The following is a 27,992-nucleotide window of genomic DNA, read 5'->3' on the forward strand; positions in this document are numbered from 1 at the left end:
CACTCCAGGGCTCAGGCCAAGACCAAGACTGATGATCTGAATGGCCACAAGATACCCTGAGTTTGCTCCTGGGCTGCTGTGCCTTTCAGGGGATCTGCTTTGGGACCACAGGGCAGTCAGGGCATCTGTGCCTTTCTGGCAAGGCACAGAAGGCTTGACTCTGTGCAGCTTTACGTGGTGATTCTTTTCATGATGAATCTGGATTGCCAGAGCTGCCCTGCAACGAGGATGAGGCCGAGAACCGAACAGCATTTGTCTCTCATCTGAACTTGTATCCTTTGTGGGATACAAAGTGGTCGCTGGCCAGCTGCCACTTTCTAGGATGACATTCCATGGGCGGCTGGCATGCCCCACTGCTTGTAAAATGTCAGAAAGTCTTTTGACTCCGGGCTAACCATCCCAGGTGCATCCTTCTGTTTTTGTTTTTGTTTTTCCCCCGACCTAGTTTGTGTTTATTGACAGGTCTTGGTCACTGCTTACTTACTAGCCAACCACCTGTTCGTCTGTGGTCCAAGTACGCACATGGTACTTCCTAAGGAATCTGCCTAGTACAGCTTAGAGTGGGAGCCTTCTTTCCACTACTCTGGTGCCACGTTTCTATTAACACCCTTTAAGATCATAGTAGATTTAAATATTTTCATTATGAAATATTTCAAACCTACAAAAAAATACAAAAATCACAAATGCTTATGTACCTGCTTCCCAACTCCATTGAAAGCTTTTTAATTTTTTTTTTTTTTTTTTTTTTTTTTTTTTTTGCCATAAAATCTTAAGAGCCACACTTGGTGTCTCCTGGGAATCCCATTTCATATCCCTCCCTTACTCCCTGGCTTCCTGACTCACACTCTCCCTCCCCGGAGGTAATCATTATCCCAAGTCTCGTAGGTTTCAATTGTATGTGTGTGTGTTTTTTTTTCTTTTTTTACACTGTTACTATACATGCATATATTCTTAAAAATATACAGTGGTGTTTTGCACATTTTAAAACTTTACATACATGTTGTCAGTCGGTAGGATCCTTTTCTAACTTGGTTTTCATCTAGCGTTTTGTTTTTTGGAGATTGTTCCATGTTGTTGCAATTTTTTGTTATACTGTTATATAGAATTGCATTTTATGAATATAGTGTAATTTGTGTATCCACTCTCCATTTGATATTTATGCTGTTTCCTTTGCCTTTTACAAAATGCTGCAATACATCTTCTAGTGCCTTTTCCCTAGTTTGCAGATGAAACATTTTTTTCCAGCATATACACCTCTTGGAATTGCTGGATCTATGAATATTGCCAAGTACACATCTGTGAGTACGCGTACGAGGTCCCGTTTCTCCGCAATCTAACCAAATGTTGGTCTTACCCCATTAGCATTTCTTTTTTAAAAAATTTTGTAAAGTTTAGAGAGAGACAGAGACAGCATGAGTGAGGGACGGGCAGAGAGAGAGGGAGACAGAGAACCCCAAGCAGGATCCGTGCTGCCAGTGCAGAGCCTGACATGGGCTTGAACTCACGAAACCGTGAGATCAGGACCTGAGCCGAAAGCAAGAGTCGGGTGCTTACCTAACTGGGCCACCCGGGTGCCCCCATATTACCATTTCTTAAGACTAATTTTCTTTAGGGCAGTTTTAGGTTTACAACAAAACTAAGAGGAAGGTCAGAGATTTCCCATATACCTCCTGCCCCTACGCATGCATAGCCTTCCCCATTATCAACATCACTCACCAAAATGGTATATTTTTTATGCTGACACCTCATAATGACCCAAATACCTGAGGGTTCACTCGGTGTTGCACACTCTCTGGGATAAATAGGTAAGGAAAAATGTCCAGGATTATAATATCATACAGCATATTTGTACTGCCCTAAAAAATCCTCTGTGCTCTACCTCCGCATCTCCCATCCCCCACCCCTGACAATCACTGATCTTTTTATTGTCTCCATAGTTTTGCCTTTTCCGGAAGGTCGTGTCGCTGGAATCATACAATATGTAGCCTTCCAAGGTGGCTTCCTTCACTTAGTGATGAGCCTTTGAGGTTCCCCCACGTTTTCATGGCTCCATGGCTTATTTCTTTCACATTCACATTCTTCACCAATCTGAGGGTATCTCAGGGTTGTTTTAATTTGCATTTCCCTTGGGGCACTTGGGTGGCTCAGTGGGTTGGGCGTCCCACGGCTCAGGTCACGATCTCACCGTTTGTGAGTTCAAACCCGGTGTAGGGCTCTGTCTTGACAGCTTGGAGGAGCCTGGATTCAGCTTCTGGGTCTTCCTCTGTCTCTGCCCCTCCCCCGCTCACATTCTGTCTCTCTTAAAAATGAATAAACTTCAAAAAAAATTTAATTTGCATTTCCCTAATTATCAGTGCTGGCGAACATGTTTTCCATATGTTTATTTTCAGTGTTCTTCTTCTGTGGTTTGCCTCTTTCTGTACTTCGTCTCTTTTGCCCTGGATATGTTTGTCTTTTTTCTTATTCATTTGTAGGAATCCTTTATAAATTTTGAACATAATCCTCTGTTAGCTTTAAATGTTGCAAATATCTTTTCCCAGACTGTGCCTTGTCTCTAACTTTGTTTATGTGTCTTTTGATGAACACAAAGATTTAAATTTAATGTCGTTAAATGTGTTGTAAAAGGTTTGCCCTCTTTTTTTTTTTCCTGTCTTTTTAAGGAAGTCTTCCTACTACCCACCAGAGGTCATAAATCTATTATTCTATATTTTCTTCATTAAGTGTTATGGGCCTGCCAACCTTAATTTAGGTTTCTAATTGACCTGGAATTGAGTTGTGTGTGTGTGTGGTGCAGGGATTTAATTTTATTATATTTTTCATAAGGCTTACGAGTTGCCCCAGAACATTTTCTTTGCATAACACCCCTTTTCCTCCTGAGTCGGTTCTGCCTCAAGGTGCAAGGATAGGGAATGGTGTTAGAGGAGACTGGGTGATTCCTGGAGCTGAGGAAGAGGGGCCACCCACAAGAATCATGGTATAGACAGACGTAGCCCCTGACAGAGGAGTGCCAGAGTGGGAGGGGGTGTGGGAATAACCTCCTCCTCTCTCTTCTCAGGCCTTCTGATCTTTGGCCATTACTTCCTGTTGGTCAAATCCCAAAGGGGGTCAGAGGACATCAGCCAGAGGGCTGGTGCCTCAGCGTGTGGGGATTGCCTCCCCAGGGGTCTGAGCAGGGCGGCGAAGGGGATCTGTCGGTGGTGCAAATGGAGACCAGCCAGGCCGGTCCTCTATGGCACTCATCTACCTCATTTTATTGGTTCTCCCAGAGAGACACCACTCAGTTTCACTAGAGTTTTCCAACCTGTACACATCCCAGTTCAGGACAGTTCAAAAGCAGATTTTCCAAAACTGGGTAGCCAATCCAAAGCCAGCCGTGCAAAGAAAGAGCAGTATTTCCCCTGCCAGAGAAGACAGGCTAAATAGAATCTTCAAGTTACGCGCGGGCTTCAGATAGCTTGAGAGTTTATGAATCCCTTTGGGAGGACGTGATCCTGGGTACCTGCTCATATTTAACAGTAGAGATCTAAAAGCTGGTTGGAAGTATTGAGAGAATAGTGAAGCTGGTCAGCGTTTATCTTCACTGCAGAGTGATCGAGGGGGGCTGTTGGAGAAACACCGAGGTCCTCTCGGACTGTCAGGCTCCCTAGAGAAAAGTTTTATCTATTTTTTATTTTTTAAAACGTTTATTTCTTTATTTTGAGAAAGAGAGAGAGAGAGAGTAAGAATGAGAATGCGAGGGGGGAGGGGTAGAGAGAGAGAGAGAGAGAGAATCCCAAGCAGACTGCACTGTTAGCACAGAGCCCAATGCCGGGCTTGATTTCACGAACCCTGAGATCATGACCTGAGTGAAATCACGAGTCGGATGCTGAACTGACTGAGCCACCCAGGTGCCTTTCTTGGAAAAAAGTTTTAGAATTTCCTGTGTTTACCAAGTGACAAAAGAGGGCTGGGACCTCAGTGTTCAGTTGCATAGGCCACTTTATCTCTCTTTTTGGGGCAGGAGACTGGATCATTCCCTCCCAGCTGCTATAACAAAATCACCATAAACCGGGAGGTTTATAAACAGCAAACATTATCTCATGGTTCCGGAGGCTGGGAGGTTCAACATCAAGGTACCAGAAGATTCAGTGTCTGGTGAGTGCTTGGCTCTTCATCTTCTTGCTGTGATGTCTCATGGTGGAAAGGGTGAGGGAGCTCTCTCAGGACTCGGTCTGAGGCTCTGCCCTCATTACCTCATCACGTCCCAGAGGCCCCACTTCCTAATACCATCACCTTGGGGGTTCGGATTCAACATATGAATTTTGGGAGGGACACGGACATTCAGACCATCCCAAATACCCATGCCTTCCACTGTGTCTCAGTGGCCCCCAGCCGAGAAGACTTTCTGGTCAACCACCTGCCTGGTCATCTGCAGTGTGGAGAAGAGGAGGGGCTCTAAGGGTTAACTGATTCCCAAACAGCTTTCACCAAATCCTCCTTAATGTAGTCCCCTTTCTTCCCAAGTCCAGGGACCTGGTGCTGCCAGTGTCTGAGCCCATGAGGGTGCTGGCCTGTGAACCAGCCTTGCTCACAGCTCCCCCCATGGCCAGTGGAGGATTTGGGCTGAGGCCCGTCTGCAGAGTCCTTTCTCATTATCCACCTGTGTGCCAGCATCCACATCTTAACTGCTGTTCCCACCTCTCCTGTCTCCCTGTGCTTGTGCATTTTTGCCCTTGTAAGCAGTTCCTTCTCTGCACTTTCATAGTGGATCCTCTGGAGGGGGAATAATTAGGTGCATGGGCTCAAATATCATAACCCAGAATCCTTTCTTCCATTTTCTATAAAAGTATTAGCTTTGGGGCGCCTGGGTGGCTCAGTCAGTTAAGCATCTGCCTTCGGTTCAGGTCATGATCTCACGGTTCATGGGTTTAAGCCACACATTGGGCTCTCTGCTGTCCGTGCAGAGGCCGCTTCCGATCCTCTGTTCCCCTCTATCTCTGCCCCTCCCCGCTTGCACTCTCTCTCCCTCTCTTTCAAAAATAAATTAAAAAAAACTTAAAAGTATTAGCTTTGAGACGTGAATGGTCTATTCATTTATTTCAGTCTTTCTCGCCTTTTTAAAATAGATGCATTCAAAACTATCAATTTCCCTCTGAATATTCTTCCTACGGGTTTTGATATTTAGTACCACCCATTGCTGGTGCGTTCCAAATATTTTGTCATTTCTACTGTGATTTCTCCTTAGGTGTGCAACTTACTTTAAAAACAGATTTTTAAACTTCCAAACATTATAAAAGAATCTTTTCATTGCTGATTTCTTATCAACATGTGGTCAGAGAAGATGGCTTATATGACATGGATTCTTTGAAACATGCTGAGACTTCTTCTGTCCCTGTAGTCATGGTCAGTTTCTGTGTATGCTGCCTTCTGTGCTTGGAAAGAATGTGGTCTCCATTTGTTGGTGAACGATTCTATGTCTATTAGCTCACATTTGTTGGTTTTATTCTTCTAATTGTCTACGCCCTTACTAATCTTGTATTGGCACAATCAATTTCTTCTTACGTGGGTAGATTGGCATGAATATACATATTTGCAATTGGTGGATTTTTTCCATTAAATTATATATAATGTCATTCTTCGCCCCTAAATTAAGGCTTTTGCCTTAATTTTTGTTTTGTCTGATTTATTCTCCAGCATTCTTTTGTTTTTTACGTAGTTTTTCATAGTATATATTTCCCATCCATTTATTTTCAACATTTCTCTCTCTCTCCCTCTGTGCGTGCATGTGTGTATTTTTGGTATGTCTCTTGTAAGTAGTGTAGAGATGCGGGTTGTTTTTTTTTTTTTAGTTTAAATTTTATGTATTCTTTAAATATGTAATCCAGCATAAATTACCAAATTCTAAATATACTAAAGAGGAAACAGTAAAAACTCTCCTTCTCATCTTCCCAGACTCTCTCTTCAGAGGCAGCCAAAAAATTATTAGTTTTTTCCAAGTAAGATCACTGTGAATATAAATAAATATAGTAGCTACATTTATTTATCTTATGGTGGCATTATATGTACTGTTCTGTACCTTGCCTTTTCAGATCTCAGAGATCTACCCTTAACATACATAAAGAACTTCCTCATTCTGTTGAGTGACTGCAGTTGATTCACTTTTGAATGTATCCTGGTCTGTTGAACTTATCTCCCATCAGTGGATTTTTAGGTAATTTCCAAATCCTTTACAAACAACGTTGTGATGAATAATCTTGTACAAACATTATTTAAATACGTGCGAGTGTACGTATAGAAGAAATTTCCAGAAGTGGAAATGCTGGAACAAAGGGTGCATGCTTTCATAATCCTGACGGATCTATAGATGTCACCCAATTACCCTCCACAGAATTTTGTCAGTTTACGCTCCCGCCAGAAAAGAATGTTCCACCTCGTTCTGATGCCCACCTGCTGGTTTTCCCATTTCGTCACCAAATCAGCCAAGGACCAAGGACCAAGAGCACCAAGTCAGCAAAGAGTCCTCTGTTGGGATTTTAAACATGGTACTGATGAGCCGAGAGATGGAAGAGTGAGCAAAGTCAAACGTGGGGTGGTGAGGCGGGAACCTGTAGCTCCTTGAGGCCTGGCAAGGAGGCAGTGTGACTGGACCCCAGGAGCCGGGCCTTGGAAGCAGCTGGAAGGATGACAGGCCTGCCTAGCAGGAGCTGGGAGGATGGGGGGGGGGGTGGTGCTGTCAGGCGAGAGCTGGAGGATAAGTAGCTGCCCGCAGATAGAGATAACCCCCGGGCAGCCAGGGAAGGGGAGAAATACCCTGGCTTCTCCCTTCCACTGCCTTCCAGACTGCCTGCCAATGCCTCACGTTTCTGAAAAGGACCCGGATTCAGCCAGAGCTTAGGAAATGCATTTTCCCATGAATACAGACCAGAGCAGGGAAAGAAGGGGAGCAGCTCTGAGAGCAAATCAGGCCAGTGACTAGCACAGCCCAATCTTTTTGTGCTCAGTCCCGTTCTCACCGGCCGCCCATATTTAATGGTCATGTGACAATGGTCCTGTGCAGTGTGACAGAGCTCAATGATCCTTTGTACCAGCACTCAAGCCCTTCCCCCAGATGAGGACATATAAAGCCCCTCACTTACCACAGGTGTCTCAAAAGCCTAGATGTTCAGGTCTGGATGTTTCTTCTGATTGTGAACTTAAGTACCATTGGCATCCCTCGTACATAATCATCAGGGAGTGAGAAAGAAAAAGAAAAAAAAAGTTAGCTAATACATACCTACAAAGGCAGACACAGCTGTTCAGTCTTCATATCTAGCTGGCCACGAGGCTGCAGGTTATGTTTATGACTTTCTCCTTCCATGACCCATTCAACATTCCCTTTGTCCTCTGCCAACACGTGGCTGTTTGGGGAATCTTTACCTGGTAGAGTGGCAGGAATCTTTTCTTTCCCCCAAGAGTCTGATTTCTTAATAGTCCCGCCTTTATTGAGTAAAGTGCCTTCCATTTACTACGGGTCATGTGGTACTAAAAGGCACCAAGAGATTGCTTTCTGCTCCAGACATAGCCTTCCCTGCCCATGGTGTATCAGAAAGCCTATTTCCTCTGGGTAAATGAGATTATTCCCCTCCACCAATCTGATAACCTCTTTCCCTGCCCATTGGTTCCAAGTAGCCCAATGGCAATCTCAACTTCCAGTTCTGTGCAACTATTCTTGTGTTGCTGGTGGACAGACACATTCCTCTCTTGGGAGTCAATACTCCTAATTGGGCAGAGCCCAGGGTTGCAAGACTGGAAGCTTTCTGTGATGGGCCATCAGGTATAGTGAGAAGTCATTCCTCTATCTCTGCTCCTGGGCACCATGGGGGAAACCACACATATATGGGTTTCTTGTTCAGACCACGTACTGCATCCTGTTGGGACGGTATCCCAACTGTACAGTCTCAAGCTTCCAGAAGGCTGTCTTGCCAGATGCTTCTTGGTGATATGGTACATATTAAAACGAGCCAGGAAGGAAAGAGTTGGCAATGGATTTGAGAGTAAAATAGGCGAATGACTGGCAAGCTCACCGATGTGGTGCATAATCCAATGTATTGGATCTTTGCCGGTCTTGTAGATGAAAACCCTTAATATGTTTTTATTTTTCATTTCTTTTGAATGTCTTTTTATGTATTTAGGAGCCACTTAGATTTTCCTTTTTGTGAACTCTTGATTTTTAAACAATTTATGTTTATTTATTTATTTATTTATTTTAGTAAGTAAACTTTACCCCCAACATGGGGCTTGAACTCATGACCCCCAAGATCAAGATTTGCATGCTCCACTGCTCCACTAACTGAGCCATCCAGGCACCCCATGAACTTTTGATATTTGTGCTTGTTTTTCTTTGGAATATTGATGCCTATCTATGTTTTAGTGAAGTCAGCCCCTGTCTATAGATTTTTTCCCCCAGATTTGAAGTGCTACTTTGTCATATACTAAATTAAAAAAAATTATATTGAGTTCTATTTCTGGACTTTTAGACCTGTTATCTTGGTCTATCTTCTTATTAATGTATTAATATTACCTTATTTTATTTCTTGTGCCTTTCTATTGTAATGTTTGCAGGGCTAATATTCCCCCCCTCCCCCGTCCTTGGTCTCCATTTAAAAAAATTTCTGGATAACCTGGCTTTAAATTTTTACCACATTACCTTCATGATTAGCTTGTCTAGACCCCAAAATAAGTCATGTTATTTCTGTGTTGGGATCACATTCCCAAACACTACTGTCTACTGGGCCCTGTACAACATGGCCCCTGGCTTCCCCTCAACCTCATCTTCTGCCACGGTCCCCATATTTCCTCTCTTCCACTCTGGCCTCCTTGCTGTTGCTCAAACAGGCCAATTCCCTCATTTGCTGTTTTTACTTCACTCTGTTCGGCGAGTTTGAGAGGCCCCCACAGTGAACCACACTCCCGTCCGCAGTCATCCGGAAGGGAGCTCTGCCTGCCTGGGATTTTAGGGGGTAGCAGGTCCAGCCTCCCAGTCAGTGAGCAGTTACTTCTGTTCCTGGCCTTGGGGCTGAGTCTTAATCCTCTCCAGGCACTAGAGCCACCATTGCCCATGAAGCCACAGCCACAGCCCCGGGCAGCAGGCTGCCCCCAAGTTCTCAGCCACGGCACCACTTCTGGCTCAGGCAGGAACCCGTTAGTCCCTGTTTCTCCAGGCAGCTGACCTCTTAGCTTCCACTGCCTGATTCAGACCCCAGAACCCAAGAGGCTCAAGGCTCCAGTTCCACCCGTTGCCTTGGTTCCCATCTGCTTCTGGTCTGTGGAGATGTTTAGTTTGTTTCTGAGGCCAGCTGTGTTTTACTGGATTTCTCTTTTGATATGTTGTTGCTCATTTTTATGTGTTTGGAGCAGAGGGGGTGTGACGAACCATGAACTTGCAGCCCCATCTTGAACAGACCATGCACTTAGACTTGCAGCCGCTCAGTTACAACACTCTGAAGTCAATTTCACACAGGCTACTGCTGACATAATACATCGTCTACCCTGTACCTATGGGGTGGTTTGGGGCACAAATGCTGGAGGCTTAGATCAACTCCTCGGCAGAGCAGTCGATGTGGAGGAAATGCAGGTGGGCGTGGCTGCAAATCTGAGGTCCCCAACCTTCTGCTGCCCTTATGCTTGGCTGGCTTCCTCTCTGTTTGCTTCAGCCCTTGATCTGGCCCCTTCCCACAGCAAATACTAATAACAAAACCATCACTGTTATTATCATTATGATCCAGGCTGTCAGCTTAATCTCCTGTGGCAACTTTCACTCTTTTAAACAGGACGCATTCTTCCTTCTTTGTGTCTCAGGGGATTCTTTTCTTATCTAAGGCTTATTCTTCACACTGAGTCATCAATTTCCTCTTCATTTTATGCATGGAAACTGTACAATCCATATATCACGCCTGGCTCTTTGATCTCAGCATATTACCACGGGTGAGTGTCTCTCATCTTCAAAACAGTACATGACTCCGCACCCCTTTCAGCTACGACCTACCTTCCCCATCCTCTGTGGATCATGTTCCGCAGAACAATCTCTGCTTACCACCCCCCAGTCCTCATGTCCTTCTTTAGGTCGCTGCAATCAGGCAGCAATGGAATTCCCATTGTTCCACTAAAACCATGCAACAAGTACATCATGAGCTTTAATTGCCGCACCTCCTGGTGCCTGCTTGGGTTTTATTGCTTGGCTTTTCTGCAACATTTGCCACTTCTTCCCTCTTGAAACCCTACGATTCCATGGCTTGTATGGTGCTCTCACCTCTTGTTCTCAGGACGTGTCTCGAAGAGTTGCATTTTGCCTCCTTTATGTTTGGAATGCCTCCTCCCACCCCTGGCTCTAGCTTTGGTCGTCTTCTTTCCTCACCCTGCACACGCCCTCTAGCTTTCTTGTTATGTGCAACAAGTGTCCTGTGGCATTTGTGTGCACGTGACACCTGTACTGGATTACATGGTATTCTCCCAAATTTGTGTTCACCCGGAACCTTAGAACGTGATCTTATTTGGAAATAGGGTCTTGGCAGTTAAGACGAGGCCATCCTGGGTTGAAGTGCTGCAGTTAAGAGCCACCCAGTTTGTGGTGTGTCGTTACAGCAGCTGTAAGAAATAAATGCATCTGTTCTGTCCGCACTTGGGGAGACTTCCCCAGGGTGAGGAGGCTGTGCCCATGCAGGGCAACCCAGTACCTCCTTATAGCCCCTTCGGTCTGCTGGCTCAGCTCTCTCACATTTACAATTTTAGATCAGAGATCTTCTATTTGACGGAGACAGTAACAGGGAAAAAAGACAGGACTTGTCTTAAGTGCTGTGAATCCCCGAGCAAGGTGCAACTCCTTTCATTGTTCAGTGGGAGGCTTTAGTTTCTGTCTTCCTGGGTTTCAAGATTCAGTGAGACGTCTCAGCATATAGTTGAGCCCATAAATGAGCCTTTCTTTGGAAGGCACCTACAGAGCAGCAGTGGGTGGGGTTCTGCTTTTTCTTTGTCTTTCATTAACTTGACACCATCAGCCTCAAGCTTCAGTTGGCTCTTGTCACTCACACAACCTTCGAAGAGCCCCTTTGGAATGTGATACCTTTGCGGGAGTCCTCTTTCTGGGCTAAAATGCCAAGGCATCTTTCGGGTCCATGACCTTGAGGTTTATGCTAGGTCAAGTGCCCCTGTCATCGCCATATCCCCCCACCCCTTTCCATCTTCCAACAATTCTTACATTTTCTTAAGAATTCTGAAGTCGTCAAGAGAGCCAGCCTCCTGCTTCTGTATTGATACTGTTTTCTCCAGATGCTTGCTAGCTCCCTTCTAGCTTTCCACACCTGGTGATTTACCAGCCTGAAAGCTTCCTGGGTGAGCTCGTTTTGCTCCTAGAGTTGAATGACAACAGCTACGAGAACACTGATGACCACACTTGCGTGGCATGTCCTATCTGCCAACATATATGTCATATATGTTCTTACATATATGAACTCACCTGTTAATCTTTTGTGCCTTCTTTATAATCATCTTTCATGTTAAACATTTTTGGTGTGCCATTTTAGTGCCTCTGTTGATTCTGTAGGCAATTTTTTTAGTTATTTTCTCACGGTGGCCCCACACTCTAGGTAAATACCAACTTAATTCTGGCAAAGTAGAGCACCTTTGTCTCACTACATCCCCACCCCAACCCTATGCTATTATTGTCATATATTGTACATTTATATATATTATAAATGCAGTAACAGTGTTATAAGTATTGCTTTATACAGTCTTGTGTTGTTATAAAAAGCCTAAGAGAAAAAATCTATTCATTCCTTCCTGTGGATTCAGGTTAGTTTAGTGTCATATTCTTTTAACATGAAGGACAAGGAGAGAAAAAATCCATTTAACTTTTGTTGACCCCAAAATATCTTCATCTTGCTTATATTCTTGAAGAATAGTTTTGCTGGATATAAAGTTCTTGGTTGGCAAGGACAGGCTATTTATTTGTTGCACTTTAAATATGTTGTCTCACTACTTTCTGGCCTCTATCGGTGTGATGTGAAGTCAGACATTAATTGTATTGTTCCCTTGCACACGATGTATCACTTTATTCTTTGTTTCTTTTCTTTTCTTTTTTGATTTTTAGCAGTTTGTGGTGTATGTGGGTGTGGCTTTCTTTATGATCATCCTATGTGGGGTTCTTTGGGCTCTTTGGATCTATAGGTTAATATTTAAAAATTTTTTTAGCGTTTATTTTTGAGAGACAGACATACAGAGTGCAAGTGGGGGAGAGGCAGAGAGAGAGAGAGACGGAGACACAGAATCTGAAGCAGGCTCCAGGCTCTGAGTTGTCAGCACAGAGCCCGATGCAGGGCTTGAACCCACGAACCATGAGATCACGACCTGAGACGAAGTCAGATGTTTAACTGATTGAGCCCCCAGGCAACCCTGTAGATTAATATTTTTAGAATCAAGTTTGGGAACTTTTCAATCATTATTTCTTCAAATGTTTTTTCTGCTTTTTTCTCTCTCTTTTTCTGGAACCCTCATTACATGTATGTTGTCTTTCTGGATGTTTTCTCTCAGATTTCTGAGACTATTTTTTTTTTTAATCTTTTCTTCTCTCTGTTTTTCAGATTGGAAAATTTCTATGAATCTGTCTTCAAGTTCAAGTTCACTGATGGTTTCTTCTGTAAGCTCAAATCTGCTTTGAATCCTACTTTTATTTTACACGTGGAGAAACTGAGTGCTAAAGAGGTTAGACAATTGCTTAATGCAAAGGTGGGCAAAATGTTACTTAAAGGGCAAAATAGTAACTATTTTAGGTTTGCATTCATATGGCCTCTGTACAACCATTCAGCTCTGCCACTGTAGCTCAAAAGCTACATAGACAATATATAGACAAATGATTGCAACTGTGTTAAAAAAAAAAACAAAAAACTTTTATTTACAAAAACATGGGACCAGCCTGTGGGCTGTAGTTTGCTGACCTCAGGCCTGAGTTTTGCAAATAGCAATTAGCATAGCTGGGATCCAAGTGTCCTTTCTTCAAAGTCTGTGCTCTTTCCATTGTCTCACACTGCCTCCTACGAATGGATTGTTCTAGTCTTTTCAGTGGTGAAATCATCCTGGGGAACCACAAATACTAGACAGAGCATCAGATTTATTTTTCATCACTTTCTTTACTCAAGGATTTAGAACATCTGTTGTAATAATAGATTCTTTCCCTATCTTTCTTTCTCTCTACCTTCTTTCCTTCTTCCTTGTCATTCTCTCTCTTGCCTTCCTTTTTCCTTCCTTCCTGCCTTCCTTCCACCGTTCCCTCCTCCTTTCTTTTTTACTATCAGTCACCTTTGCAGAGTGACTGTACTACCTTTCTTTTCTTTTTTTTTTTTTAAGGATCTTTATTCTCCACTGAAATGTTTTCATTTTTTGCCTGGGGGAATTGCTGGTGACACTCTGTGTTATAATCCTCACATAGAAAAGTAGTAATTAGAAAAGAAAGTAAGGATGTGAATGGTGCTGTTGGCGTTACCACCTATAAGCTATAAATAGAATAGAAGTAATCTATTTTACTTTGATGATCTTTGATTTTTTTTTTCATAGCCTCAAGAAAAATCTCCTAGGGGGGCAGAAAGTAGGGAAGGATGCAAATTTCAATTTGTTCTCAATTTTCTAAGGTTGATTCCTTTCTAGAATAATTTCTTTCCTCAACCTGACTTCGTCATTCACAACCGGACATTCACTGTTCCGGCCAATCTTGGGCCGTATCAATGGCTGCCCTGGGCTTCTAGGGAAAAACTTCCATCCCTTGTGTTAAAGATCTGGTACCAGCTCCAAAAGGTGAATTGGATCTTAGAGTCATACCTGTCACAGCCCTCCTGTGGCCATGAAACTTCGGTACATCCAATAGAATGTTTTTCTGTTTGTTTGTTTGTTTGTTTGTTTTTTGTTTTTATTTTTTAATATTTTTTTTAACGTTTATTTATTTTTGAGACAGAGAGAGACAGAGCATGAACAGGGGAGGAGCAGAGAGAGAGGGAGACACAGAATCTGAAACAGGCTCCAGGCTCTGAGCTGTCAGCACAGAGCCCGACACGGGGCTCGAACTCACGGACCGTGAGATCATGACCTGAGCCGAAGTCGGACGCTTAACCGACCAAGCCACCCAGGCGCCCCAGAATGTTTTTAACAGAAAGCAATAGAATACCCAACTGAAAGTAGCTTAAATAATACACTTTTGAAATCATGCATAATAAAAATTTCTTCATTAGGGCATTCCAGGTCACTTCTATCATTCAACAGTATTATTACCAGGGACTGTATTTTCCCCATTTTTCTCCTCTACCCTCTTCCCTGTAGTGGCTGCATCCTTAGAATGATCTCCTCAGGGTTAAAAGTCGGTGGCCAAGGTTGAAGGGATCATCTGTAGACAAAACACTTTGACTAAAGAGAAACCCTTTCTAGAATGGGTCAGACACTCAAGCTCTCACTGCAGAGGTGGTTGTTAAGAAAACTGATGCTTTAGCTCTCTAAAATGGAGTTGGTTTCCACTAGAATAGAAGAAGTGGGTGGGAAGCGGAAGGTTAGGCCGATGACACCATCAGTTTTGTAGGAACCTATTTAGTCCAGATGGTTCTGCTCCAGGAATGTTTTCACCAGTGGGTATGGGATACGGCCTTTCCCTGTTAACCACACTCAGCCATATTGTTGGCTGGGCATGAGGTGAAAGGGAGACAGCATCTCCACTGTTCTTTCTGTCCTTTGCCTCCCTAGCAATCCCTGGTGAGGTGTCTTTCCTTTTAGGTTCCTTTTGATCTCTATGAAGTGTTGGCATACGTTCTCTCTTTGCAGAGAATTTCCTGTTGTTTGTACCAGCAGTAACAACTTAATGTAAGCCCTGCGGTCAGACTTTCAGAATTTGTTTCTTCATTCAATCATGTACTCAACGTCCGTCACATGCCAGGCACTGTGTCAGCCACTGGGGTTGCAAGATGAGTCAAAGAAATGCCTACCCTCAGGGTCACAGTTCTGGGCTTTGAGCGGTGCTAGGTTTTCTTTCTGGGCCCATCACTCTGTGACTCTGAAACTTTTTTTTTCTTTTATGCTCTGGACAAGGGCTGATATCCTTCAGATAGTACTGCAGGAAATCACCACTAGTCAATTCGAACCAGCTCATAAGATGAGGAATATTTGTTCTTCTTGTCCAATCTCTTTATCTTTCAGTTGGAATGCCTGCACGAGTCTAGTCAGCTCTGAATCTTCCACAGGATATAAGGCGGGACTAGAAATGGCCACAGTCCTCAACGTTAGTTGGATTCCGACTGGAAGGTTACGTGAGAGAGGCATTACCTGTCCGGCCATGGCTTGGCCTCCAGGACAGTGGCGTGAACGATCCTGAAACAGATGCAGTCTGTAGTCACACCCAGAATACCGACACCAGAACATTTTACAGTAGAAAGGTTACCAAAGCTCTCTGCCTCATCCTTGAATCGGATGTCCTTTCCTCAGACCAGGAACTCAGCTGGGTTGGGACATAGGAGAGAAGAAGGAGGTGACATTGGTGGGAAAGGACCCCCTGCATCTTCCCTGACCACTTCCCTTATCTCAGTGGCCAGAGCAGCACATAAAATGATGTCACAAAGATCCCTTTGGCATCTCAGAACAGAAGCTTCAGGCCATTGGAGGATCTGCTTTGGTTTTTCTTTGTTTCAGCGAAAAGGGAAAATTAAAAAGGCAGCTTGACTTCAGAGATGGCTGAATGTCAATGGACCTGTAATATACATCGTGAAGAATGTTCTATCAAGTATGGGCAAGCAGGGACTCATGTATATGGATTTCATTAGAAAAAGAAATCTGTTACTTAGTTTGGGATTTGGGCCATCTATATTATTTTTCTTGAATTTGAAGTCATTTCCTAGTGGAATATGTGTTTTGAACTTGCTGGGGAGAGGAGGGCACTTCTTTTATTTAGATTTAAGTGCACTTTGGCTAAGAACAAGGCTGGTGAACTCAACTATGAAATGCTGTTTGGTTCAGACATCTTTATCTCACCCACATGGGGAGATAACATGGAAATTGACCATCTCACGCCTTCTGTCAGAGATTGGCAGCTCCAATCTGAGGTTTGTGATTTGTGAGGGAACCTGAGTGAAAATGGCACACACGGCCGAGAAGATGATCCCAGGCATGCCACTCGCTATACTTTTTTGCCCAAACTTCACCTAATGGTGAAGACAACGTCTATTTCCCCATGCACCAATTCTTATTGAGATTCATGTCTAGAAATATTTATCATCGTACTATTTGTAATTCAAAATAATTTGCAAAGGGCCATAACATGCACTGATTGGAGAATGGTCAATAAATTATGGTTCTGCCATACGATAGAAGAATTTTACAGCTATTAGAAATATTATTAGGGGCGCCTGGGTGGCTCAGTTGGTTAAGTGTCCAACTTCGGCTCGGGACATGATCTCACAGTTCGTGAGTTCAAGCCCCACATCGGGCTCTGTGTTGACATCTCGGAGCCTGGAGCCTGCTTTGGATTCTGTGTCTCCCTCTCTCTGCCCCTCCCTTGCTCATACTCTGTCTCTCTCTCTCAAAAATAAATAAAAACATAAATAAATAAATAAATAAATAAAAGAAATATTGTTATAGGAGGATATTTATTGACAGGGAACAATCTTTTTTTAAAATTTATTTATAATGTTTATTTATTTTTTAGAGAGAGAGAAAGAGCACTAGAGGGGAAGAGGCAGAGAGAGAGGGAGACACAGAATCCAAAGCAGGCTCCAGGCTTTGAGCTGTCAGCACAAAGACCGATGTGGGGCTCGAACTCATGAGCCACGAGATCATGACCTGAGCCGAAGTTGGACACTTAACTGACTAAACCACCCAGGTGACCCAACCTGACCTGACCTGAGCCGAAGTTGGACACTTAACCGACTAAAGCACCCAGGGGACAATCTTATGCTATAATCTTAAGTGAAGAAAACATTAAGTGAACTATAATGGCATGACTTCAATTTTTGAAATCACATAAACATAATTATATGCACATATACATATTTATGTAGTCATTTATTCAACAAGAATGGATGGAGTGACTTTTATCTGCCAGATACTGTGCTGGATGCTGAGGATATGAGCCAAACAAGGGTAATTAAATCCCTGCCTTCATGGAGTTTATAGTCTGTTATGCATAGGAAACTCCATGGCAGCAAATACAGCATATGTTCACGGTAGTTTTTCTGGTTACTGGGTGACTTAAACTTTTTTCTTTATGTATTTCTATATCTTCTAGATTTCCTGATAAAATTAAATACCTTTTATAGATTAAAAAAAGACAACAGATGTCTTTTTATTCAAACGAACAGAACTGAGGGGCACCTGGGTTGGTTGAGCATCCAACCCGTGATATTGGCTCAGGTCATGACCCAGGGTTGTGGAATCAAGCCCTGTGTCGGGCTCTGCACTGAATGTGGAGTCTGCTTAAGATTCTCTCTCTCTCCCTCTCCCTCTGCCCCTCTCCCCTGCTGGCACTCTAAATACATACATACATACATACATATGTAAGCAGAGCTGAAAACCTGCCTCCTGGCATGAGACGCTGTCCCTGAGACTGAAAGGTCAGCTCGACAAATTGAAAGAGCTTTGTCTGGGGACCAGGAGACTGTCATTAACCCACTACATGACTGTGGACAAGCGACTTTCCTCTCTGGGTCTCAATTTCTCTTCCCGTATGATGATAGTCTGACCCAGATGATTTTTAAGGTCTTTCCAGCTTTAATGTTCAATGCATGAAACAATACTTGCAGAGACTTTAGATGGGAGGAGAATTTCCATAGAAGCAAATCTACAGGTCAGTATAGCACCTGCTCTTACCATACCAGCACAATTTTGTTGTGGCTTCTTATCCCACACGCAAATGTTATCTTTAATTTATGTGCAAATCATTTTTTCATGCATTCTAGTCTCTTCCGCCTCTATCTTTTGCCTTTTTCATACCCGGGAGAAACTAGGGGGAAAATGATAATGATAATCCTAATCTTCTCTTTGTCTAATTCTCCGTGTGCTCTAAAGCAAATAATTTTTCATCCATTACTGACTATCCTTCCTGGTCCCCTCATAGATGCAAGAGACGATACAAAGTGAGAATCAGACATGATTTTGACCCTCGGAGGTTGAAACATCCATGGAGAGACGCGGTGAGGGCTTACGAAGCAAGGTGAGAAGGGCATAGCAGTGCATGCCAGGCTGGCCCGTGTTCCATCACAATATAGCACAGGTATTGACAAAAAGGAGACAATGGCATGAGTGAGACTAGTCAGGAGAAGATTTCTGCAGCAGGCAAAGTGTGATCTAAGCCTTACAGGATGGGCATGATTTAAATAGATGCAAGGAGAGGAGATCATTTCTAGCAGCATAACCACAGTGACCAGGGAGGAAAAGCCATTGACACTAGGGTTGTGAGACTGGGCAAATAAAATTATAGGATGCCCAAGTAACTTTGAATTTCAAATAAACAATGAATGATTTTCTAGTATGTCCCGTACTTAGCACATACTTACGCTAAAAATTATTTGTTGTTTATCTGAAATCCTAATATACCAGGTTTCCTGTATACTATCTGGCAACTCTAATTGGCGTTTGTTCATGTGAGTATGCATTAACATCTAAGGAAACCTCACCTGTTCCAAGAAGATGATTCAAATTCCTATCCCACCATCTTGGACATTTAGGGACCTGTACTGGCTCTGCCACTGAGTGTCTACTGGGTTCTCTTGAGTGAGTAATTCGTGGACTCCATCCCTTCTTGCACCATTTACAAAATGAAGCGTGTTGTACAGATGTCTGCGTGTTCCGTGCAGGGTATCAGCATGAACATTTTGATATTAGATAAGGGTACCAGATCATGCCTGTCATTGCCCAGATAGGAAAAGCTGATGCCCCTCTCTTTCATTTCTAGCCTGTGGCATTCACTGATCCATGCTAACACTTTGTCTCCTGTCCCTTTGTCTGGGCACAGCTGGAGTCACTCAATTCACTTGCGTTCTCAGAACTGTCTGCATCTTCTATGTGTGATGTGACTGCCTTTTCTTCACATTGTTGTCCGCCCTTCTCAAATTCCTCCCCAAATGCAATGGTCCCTGTGACCTCTCTTGAATGCCTGCTGGAGAGGAACAGAAAATATTAAGATCCCAGTTCTGTCTTCTCTGTCCCTCAAAAAAAAAAAAGAAAAAAATTGCCACCACCATAAAAGTCAGCACAAGGGAAGGCAGCAGGGGCAGATAATCATCTGCTCCTTCTCGACAGGATGGAATCAGCCAGATTTTCACTTGTGGAAGTCACCCATTTTCCAGACGTGAGCATCGTTTTTCCTTCCGCCAGAAAACTGCAGGAAAGGCCACGCCCTGTCCCTGTTCTCTGCAGCACCTGTGTGGTGTTGGCAAAGGACTGTTTTTCCACAGTAACAACAACAGATTTTGAAACGTGTTCCCTCTTCTCAGTTAAGTGCTCATTTACATGAGGCGAATTCTCTTTGTTCAAGAAAACTGGGCCTCCAGAAGAGGTCATTTGCTTCCATGAAGCTGCTCGCCCGCTTACAACTCTCGAGCTCTCCCCAGCACTCTTGGCCTTGGTGACCCAACGGCCTGGCAGGACCACCAAAGCCTCCGAAGCGGCCAAAGCACAGGCTCTGTGCCAGGCAGAAACACGACTTTGATGGGATTTGTTCAAAGTTGGCTCTGGAAACAGGCAAGTCATTTGCATATTACCTGCTTCCGGGTCAGGATTACTTTACGGTAGATCCAGATGACCCCATCCTATTGTGCATTTTGGATGACAAGCTCTTTAAAGAGGGCTCATGAGGTTCTAAGTGGCTGAATTCTACACCCACCGTTGGAGGTGCTTTAGAGTTCAGCTGGAGCTCAGTTGAACCCCCAGCAGTGAGTATATTTTGCCCACTTTGCTCTGACCCGGGCTTGCATCCGGTAGGAAAAGCGGCCTCCTGAAGCCACCGAACAGCAGACGTCACTGGGCATCCAAGAGCTTGTGTGTAGATTCTGGGGAAGGACCTCAGAGTCCATCTAATCCACGTGACTCCTTGCTCAGAAAAGAGATTGCCTCCTCTTTAGACCATTAGGAAAGCTCCACTTTCCCAGACAGACTTACTTTTCACCTACCCAATGCCCGCGGCCCACGCGTCCAGGTATGTGATAGGGTAGCTGCCTGGAGGAGCGTGGGCCTACTGGCTTTTGAGAGAGGCCTGTGACTTGGCAGGGTGATGGCACCTGATCTGGCAAAGGCCACGTACTTCTTTTGTCTGTATTGAGGCCACATAGGAGAATTAAGGAACATAAATTCGGAAAGATTAGATTGGATAAGAACAAGGCAGCTGTTGTTTTGCCAGGGCCTGAAGGGTATTGCAAAGTTTGTTGGACCCACTCCTGTTCTATTTAGCAGTTTCCCCCATCTTAGTCAGCTCTGGCTGCTAAAACACAATACTATAGATGGGGCGTATGAAATACCATAAACAGACACTTCTCCGAGTTCTGGAGGCTGGGAAGTCCAAGATGAGGGTACCAGTGTGGCTAGGTTCTTGGTGAGCGCTCTCTTCCTAACTTGCTGCTGACTGCCTCCTTGCTGTGCCCACACATGATGGAGAAAGAGAGAGAGAGAGACAGAGACAGAGACAGAGGTTTCTCTGGTTATCTCTTCTTATAAGGGCACTAATCCCAACATGGAGACCCCACTCTCATGACTTCATCTAAACCTAATCACCTCTCAAAGTTCCACCGTGTTGGAGATTAAGTTTCAACACAGGAATTTTTGGAGGGCATGAACATTCAGTCCATAACACCTCCTTTCTGGTTCAAATATGACTGCTGTTGTCCCTCCCCTGCTGACTAAGTGCATGGTATGGCTCATGAAAAGGGGCGGAAGCTGTATCTGAACTTGGCTGAAAGGAGGATGGACAGCTGTTACACTTCTGGGGACTCAGCTGAGCAGTGGTCAGGGGCAGCACCAGAAAGATGGTCTCCCCTGCTCAGAAGATCCCAAGCCTGTGAGCCTATCTGACTAGTCAAACATGGCTCCAGACTAACTTTCTCTCCCAGATCTCATCTGGACAGTTAGGACATTTCTAGAAAAGGATGGAGTAAAATTTTAGTATCTCCTCTCCCCTTTCTTTTATCTCTAGTGAAATGAGTTGAGGGTGACTAAATGGATGCACTCACTCTTCCAGAAGCTCTCTTAGTATTGACTTAAAATCCATGAATATCACAGAAACTGTCATGGTGTCACCACTCCTGCATATTTCATTGTCTCCCCTTATATTGGTCTCTTCCAGGTGCTGCTGTCTTAGCCTAGATCAGGCACCAGAGGCAAGTACCTTCTCTCATTCTGGGTCTTCACCAGAGCCTGAGGCACTCTTCATTCAGTGTTGGAATGTCGCTGGTCTGGAAAGGTCCTTAGAGACATCCAGTCTGTTTCCTTTAAAAAAAAAAAAAAATGTTTATTTATTTGAGAGGGAGGGAGAGAGGGCATGAGCAGGGGAGGGACGGAGAGAGAGAGGAAGAGAATCCCAAGTATGCTCCAGGCTGTCGGCGCAGAGCCCGACGTGGGGCTCGAACCCACGAACCGTAAGATCATGACCTGAGCCGAAGTTGGACGCTTAAACGACTGAGCCATCCAGGCACCCCAAGATCCAACCTGTTTCCTTAATTAATTAATTTTTAAAAAGTCTTAAATGTTTATTTATTTTTGAGAGAGAGAAAAAGAGAGAGAGACAGAGACAGAGTGTGAGTGGGGGAGGGGCAGAGAACCAGACACAGAATCCGAAGCAGGCTCTAGGCTCCAAGCTGTCAGCACAGAGCCCGACGTGGGGCTTGAACCCACAAGCGGTGAGATCATGACCTGAGCCGAAGCTGGATGCTTAACTGACTGAGCCACCCAGGTACCCAGGAAATTCAATACTTTATTCTGATTTTCAAATGCCATAAACTTAGCCAGTACATGGCTACACTGTTTAAATATGACCAATGGGTCAGGGCCTTACCTGGTCTCTCCCTGCGGGGTTTTAGAATATTCTTTGAAGCCAGGAGCAATCTGGATGAAGGGAGTTTGGGCACGTGGGGGTCATGAGTGTCCGTGAGAACAGTGGTTAAGTTTCGACCCTCTTTGAGAGGGCCACGCACACTGCAGGAGGAGGGGGCTTTGGGCTCAGTGCGGTGTACTTCTTTCCTGAATTCTAGGTGTGCAGATCATTCATGGCCAAATGTTTACTGTTCTCTAGGAAAATTCAACCCTGTACTGAGCTCAGGGAAGGTGTCTGTCTGTTTGCGTGTTTGTTTCTTCTTGTAAAATTGTAAATTCCTTCTGTTGCATAGAAAGCTCTCCTAAATCCTCCACATTTTAAAAAGCTTAAGTTGTGTGGTTGTGTTTGGAAATCATCTCAGGAAAGCCTCTGCAGGTCTGGATAGAGGATTAGTATAAGACTTTTCATTTAAATGGAACTCATTAAAAGTCAGGCGTGCGAAGGCTGCTTTCACTATTGCGCTGGAATAGTTAACAAGTAAGTCACAACCACAGCAACAACAGTAAGTCAAACCTACCTCTGCAGTTAACATTTATTTAGCCTTTGCTGTGTGCCAGACATTGTGCTAAATGCTCTGCAACCCTTATTTCACTTAATTCTTGAGACCCATCAAGTGGTTATCTTGGCAAAGAGGCAGCCAAGGAATCTTGTCTCTTAGATATTTTCCAACTTCTTAGCCCAAATGGCAGAGTTTTAAGTCATGTGGTAGAGTGAGGTGAATAAGTGAGCCTGCTCCTCACTCTTTTCTCAAAGGAAGAAATCATTTGATTCTCTGGAAAGGGCATTGAAATCCGTTTGGCTTGGGTATACAAAAACAGTGCATTCTGGGCTTCCCGCTCTGGAAAAGGACAAATGGGCATTCAAGGACTGGCCATGTGCTCAGTCATTTCCTGAACAATATTTATTAGGTGTCCATGGTGCCAGGCATGACGTTGGATACTGATCCATTGTTGTCCATACACCTAGTTTAGAGATGCTCTTGGATGTGGAGCACGAATTGAGTTCTAAGACCTTTATCTAGGGCCATGGAAAACAATAAATGCTTGATAGGGTTTCATGAAAAAGGCTAAAGAATATGGAAAAGGATAAATCAAATGGGCTCAGAGGCCCCTCCCACCCTCAAGAATCTGTTGCTGGAGATCCACTCCTTTCACCCACAAAGTGTGATGTTCTTAGGTAATGTCTCTTAGCACAGCACAGATCTATGTAGAAGGCAAAGCTGTCCTGACAGGAGGGACCATTAAGACAAAACAGTGTTGGAAGTTACAGAGACATAAGTTCAGTCACATCAGCTGCAACCCACCTGATTGATATCCCTTAACGCATTCACCGCATCTCTGTAGTTAGTTTCTCTTTCTCGCTCTGGGTTTCCATTTTCCTTTCCTTTCTTTCCCAGATAAAGCCTCTTCTTCCTTTTCCCTGGCCAATAAAGAAGTAAGATCCATTCTGGCTGTGTGCTTGGGCCTCACCTTTGAGGTCAGATTACAGCCTAAGTACCTGAGTCTTAATAGTTTCTTGTTTTCCCCTGAGGCATTTTCCGGGATTAGTCTTTTCTTTGCTTTGCTCACTGCCTCTGCTCTTTCTCTTCTGGTTGTTACTTTTTTTTTTTTTTTTTAATACCTGACATTTTAGGTCTTTATTTTATAATGAATATATCTTATGACTGTAAAAATGCCATCACATCATACTTTGGTCTTCTGTAGTTTTCTGAAAAGTTCCTTTCATGCCTATTTTTAAAAAAATTGTATAACCATTTGAACTTATTTAGGAGGTATGGCACGGTGACCTAGTTTTTGCTGTTGTTTAGGGACAGAGTTGAATTGTCAAAGATAATACCTTATCGGCTGGTTTTTTTTGTTTGTTTGTTTTTGTTTTGTTTTGTTTTGTTTAGCCAGTTTCCTAAAAAAAAAAAAAAAAAAAAAAAAAAAAGAGCCTAATGCACAGCTACAGTGCTAATACTTTATTAAGAGGTGCAAATCCAGGGTAACCAGAATTGGGGAAAAGAGAAGTGAGGTAGAGAAGCTGCTCATAAGGGATACAGCTAGCTGCTCAGCCACATGGGATGAATCAAGGCAGGTGACACAGAAATACCGTGTTCGGAATAGTCCCCTGGAGGAGGAAGGAAGAAGAAGTTTATTTGTTGGCTCCCTTCTATCTTTTGTCTCTCATAGATCAAGGTTTTTCTCGTGGGAAGTTAAGCCCTGCATTTGCAGGTTGCACAGCCCAGCTCCAGGGGAATCCAAAGCTCCTGTCCTGGGTTTGAACTTCAGGCAAATGCAGGCATGGTGGGAGCAGCTCTGGAAGACTCCAGGGCTAGCCTCAGATGGAGCAAGTAGTGGGGGTGCCCTAGAGAGGGGAGGCTGATTAAAGGGGGTCTCCTAATTCCATGGTGGTGTAGCCCAATCAGGAGGTGGGAGATGGCCCGGGTGGGGAGGGAAAAACACTGGCTACCGTGCTGCTTAAAAAATGTTAGGGGTCAGAATTGGCTGTGTCTTCAGGACCTTCAGGACAGCAAGAGTCAGTGAACTTTTTCTTAAAAGGTCAAATGGTAAATATTTTAGGCTGCAGGGATTATGTGTCAACAGATAAAATGAAGGCTATGATGCAGGTACTTATGTAACTATTTAAAATGCCATCATTTAAGAGTGTAAAAATCATCGGTGGCTGGCAGACCTTAAAAAGTAGGCCCAGTTTGGCCGAAGGGCTATGATGTGCTGATCCCTGTTTTAGAGAACAGATGTCTAAAGGTTCCACTCAACCTCCCTAGAAGGTCTCGGATCTTCCCAGGCACCAAACAGAATTATGTTTTTCTAGGACTTTTGTGAGACCCAGGTCTTGGAGAGGAGAAGTCACCTGGGGTTGGCCTGATGGGCCAGTGTGGTTTGGACTCTTGCCTGAAGGCTTCACTGATTGGTTTCAGTTTTGCTGGCGTGTCTGCAACGCTGGGCTGCCATCGGCTCACGCTGGCTTGCCGAAGCTGAATCTGCACATACTTCCCAAGTCCACATCCGGAGGTGGCACCTCAGTATCCCGACCTGGGCCACAGCACGAAGAGCTATACCACGGAACTCACCGAATGGTCCCGGTGGGGGCTTCCTTGGGAGCGGGAAGAAGAAGCACTTATAAATATTTACCAGTCCACCACTGGCCGTTTGCTTTTCATTCATTTCTCCTGGAGCGTTTTTCAGCGATGGTTAGCCTGTCACTCGGGGGGAAACACGGAGAGCTGACAGGAGGGCTGAACGAACAGGGCTGCTGGTTTAACCTTGTGGGGAGAAGCCAGATGACCTGAAGGAGCTCAGGGCCTGTTAGTCATTTGCCTACTTGACACGGTCCCTTGCGTGTGCCACAGTGCCTCAAAGTCAACCAGTCCAAAAGGGTCTCAGAGCTTCCTCACCCACAATAAATGGCACCGCAGCTACCTGGATCCTCTCTCTCCCTCTCCATGTCTTTCTAACTCCTGCCCGCCAGTCAAATGAACCCTCACGTCCTGCCGACAACGCTTCTTCTGCATGGTACCCTCATTCCCGCCCTGCCTGACCTGTTAGCTGGTCTCCTCTCACCGGTTATACCCCCTGCTGGCCCATTCTCCTGCCCAGAATAATTCTAGAATGTCAGTGTGCCCTTTCTGGCTTTAAACCTTTCAATTATGCTGCTTCTAGAATCAAGTCGAAACTCCTGATCATGCTTTACAAGTCCATTTGAGTCAGCGAGGCTGCTGACCCAGCCCCGTCTCTAACTCCTGGGGTTCTCACTGTCTTTCTCTGTTTTGGTCCCGCTGAACTTCTGTCATTGGAATGGACCACGTTCCTGCTCACACGCTGTTCTCTGCCCACGCCAGTTTATCAGGCGAATTCTTTACACCCTTCCCATTTTAGCTCACTGAGTCTGACTTTCTTTGAGAAGTGTCCTTCACCCTTCTGCTCAGGTGGCAGGGCCGGCTGCTTTGTCTCCAGCGGGCAGCAGGTGTCCGGGGCCTGCTACATAGCTGCCCCCGGAGCCTGTGCCCCCTGAGCTTCCAGCCTAGCCGTGCTCACCGCACGGTTTATTTGCTTGCTCTCTGTGAACCCGAGAGGGAGACCCCAAACTCTTAAAGCTGCACCACCGTAAGACATCAAAACACCTTTAGAACTAACCGAGTGGCTCCCGGAGCCCAGCACTTTGTAGCAGGTGGATGTGGCTCTAGTTTTGGGGGATCCCTGGCATTACTACACGGTCCTCAGGCTAAGCAAAGGCAGCCGGAATGGTGTACCGTGCTGTCCGACGGTTTCTAGCCCATGGGAGCTGCTTCCATCCTTCTCCCAGCGGTCTGTGCACTTGGGTTTAACACTCATGACTTTTGTGGTGATTGGGGAGGATCAAGATAACCAGGAGCCTCCGTACATGGGACACACGCATAATACATCTGGGGTGTTGCTGTTGCAACTGTAGTTCTAAAAACGGTAGCACTTGAGACCCTTTCAGAGGATCAAGTTTGAATGAAAATGAAAACAGTTTGGGGGCGGGCAGTAGTCTCAAGGGCACAATCCTGCATGTCCCACGACGGTGACCGGGATTAAGGTAGTGTTTGCTAGTCCAGGCTGCCTTCCTCCTCGGTGCCGCTCGCCATCTGTCAGCTCACAGCACTCTCTAGTATTTAAACAATTTCCAATCGCAATCTCTTAAAATAAAGCTTAATATATTCACATCTGGTGGTTTCCTGCTCCAGTTATGCTTAGTTTTGGCCTTCATTTTTAAAAAAACTATTCTGTGATTGCTTTGTGTTGCTTTGGGAGGGTTTCTGGATTAGGGATTTGTGACTCTCTTTGATTGCATTGTGATTGCATTTGCAAGTGACAGAACAGAGAGGAAATCTGAAGGCTGTTTTTACCATGCGTCTGTGGGTACCAGCCCTGGCTGCAGATCAAAACCATTAGAGTGATTTTTTTTTTTAAAGTATAGATTGCTGAGCCCTGCCCCATACATCCCGAACAGAATCCCCAGGCACAGAGCAGGACATTTAGTTTATAAAGCTCCCCAGGTGAGTCCGACGTGCAGCCAGGAATGCTAACCGTAAATACTAGTGATTTTCAAGTCTTATCAGAAATTGTCAGTTTCACAGCTCTCTCTTGAAGAATCCTTTCTTCTGTGTTGACAGTTGACATTTTCATTCTGAGTATTAACAATGTGGAAATATCTGAATTCACTGTCTAAACATCAGGAAAAATGGCTCAATAATATGAGTCTTCAAGGGGACTATGGAGCAAAGCATTTGAATTGGGACTGCCATTCACATTAATTCCTAAAGGTAGGAACAAGTGGGCTTCCTATGGAAACACTGGTAAGTGACAGTGTACCGAAGGGTAGACACTCTCCTCCTCCCACCTTCACGGAGCAAAGGAACACCAGTTGTGGAATCAGATTGAGTTGAGTCTTGGCTATACCAACTTGTCAGTAAAATAGTAGTCTCCACAACTGTAAAATGGGTCTAAAAATATTTTTCTTGAAGGATTACAGTAATTTCTAGAGATATGAAACACACCTGGCATTATACTAGTTGCTAAATAAATAATAGTCATTCTCCCCTTGGGTGTAATGAAAATCCCAGAGTTTATGGGTAGCTGTGAACACTTAAGTCCACCCATTCTTTCCTGGGGGGGCTGGTGGCTGAAGTGCTGAATAAGGGTCTTGCCTCTACTGCATTCTGTTTCAACTTTTTTCAGGTCCAGTGTTCCCATTTGGTATTTTCCCCAAGCATTTAAAGATGGAAAGAAACTAGTGTTGTACTTCTGGACAGTAACCTTTTCTGGTGTTCTCTCAAATTTAAAGCTAACAGCCGGCCAATGGGGTGGAACATGTCAGTTTAAAGCAAGCTTTGGCATAAGAGACTCTTAAAAACTGAGAACAAACTGAGGGTTGATGGGGGGTGGGAGGGAGTGGAGGGAGGGTTGATGGG

At 44.4% G+C, this 27,992-nt stretch overlaps 1 protein-coding gene and 1 long non-coding RNA gene across 5 annotated transcripts in view; one reads left to right on the plus strand and one right to left on the minus strand.

Moving 5' to 3' along the window:
* Positions 1 to 15,545, minus strand: part of LOC122217460 — a 66,597-nt gene extending 51,052 nt beyond the window's left edge. For all 4 annotated transcript variants that reach the window (XR_006201515.1, XR_006201517.1, XR_006201518.1 and 1 more), the window contains exons 1-2: positions 15,310 to 15,545; positions 7,116 to 7,191 (exon numbers count right to left, since the gene is read on the minus strand). This is a non-coding gene — a long non-coding RNA (uncharacterized LOC122217460). The remainder of the gene's footprint in view (positions 1 to 7,115; positions 7,192 to 15,309) is intronic.
* A 112-nt stretch (positions 15,546 to 15,657) lies between these two features.
* On the plus strand, positions 15,658 to 26,071 carry LOC122218345. The gene is made up of 5 exons (XM_042936657.1): positions 15,658 to 16,082; positions 18,092 to 18,187; positions 21,311 to 21,344; positions 24,978 to 25,207; positions 25,936 to 26,071. The coding sequence occupies exons 1-5, from the start codon at positions 15,766 to 15,768 to the stop codon at positions 26,069 to 26,071; spliced, it is 813 nt and encodes a 270-aa protein (XP_042792591.1). The 5' UTR covers positions 15,658 to 15,765.
* Positions 26,072 to 27,992: the final 1,921 nt, after the last annotated feature.

Source organism: Panthera leo, chromosome B1, assembly GCF_018350215.1.
Source record: "Panthera leo isolate Ple1 chromosome B1, P.leo_Ple1_pat1.1, whole genome shotgun sequence".
NCBI classification, from domain to species: Eukaryota; Metazoa; Chordata; class Mammalia; order Carnivora; family Felidae; genus Panthera; species Panthera leo.

Excerpts from the sequence above, each read along its gene's own strand:
- LOC122218345 (XM_042936657.1), top strand. The coding sequence starts at position 15,766 with ATGGGCAAGCAGGGACTCATGTATATGGATTTCATTAGAAAAAGAAAT. Across the intron at positions 18,188-21,310 it reads GTGAGGGCTTACGAAGCAAG|GTGCTGCTGTCTTAGCCTAG; the intron begins GTGAGAAGGGCA and ends GGTCTCTTCCAG. Across the intron at positions 21,345-24,977 it reads GCCTAGATCAGGCACCAGAG|TTTTGCTGGCGTGTCTGCAA; the intron begins GCAAGTACCTTC and ends GATTGGTTTCAG.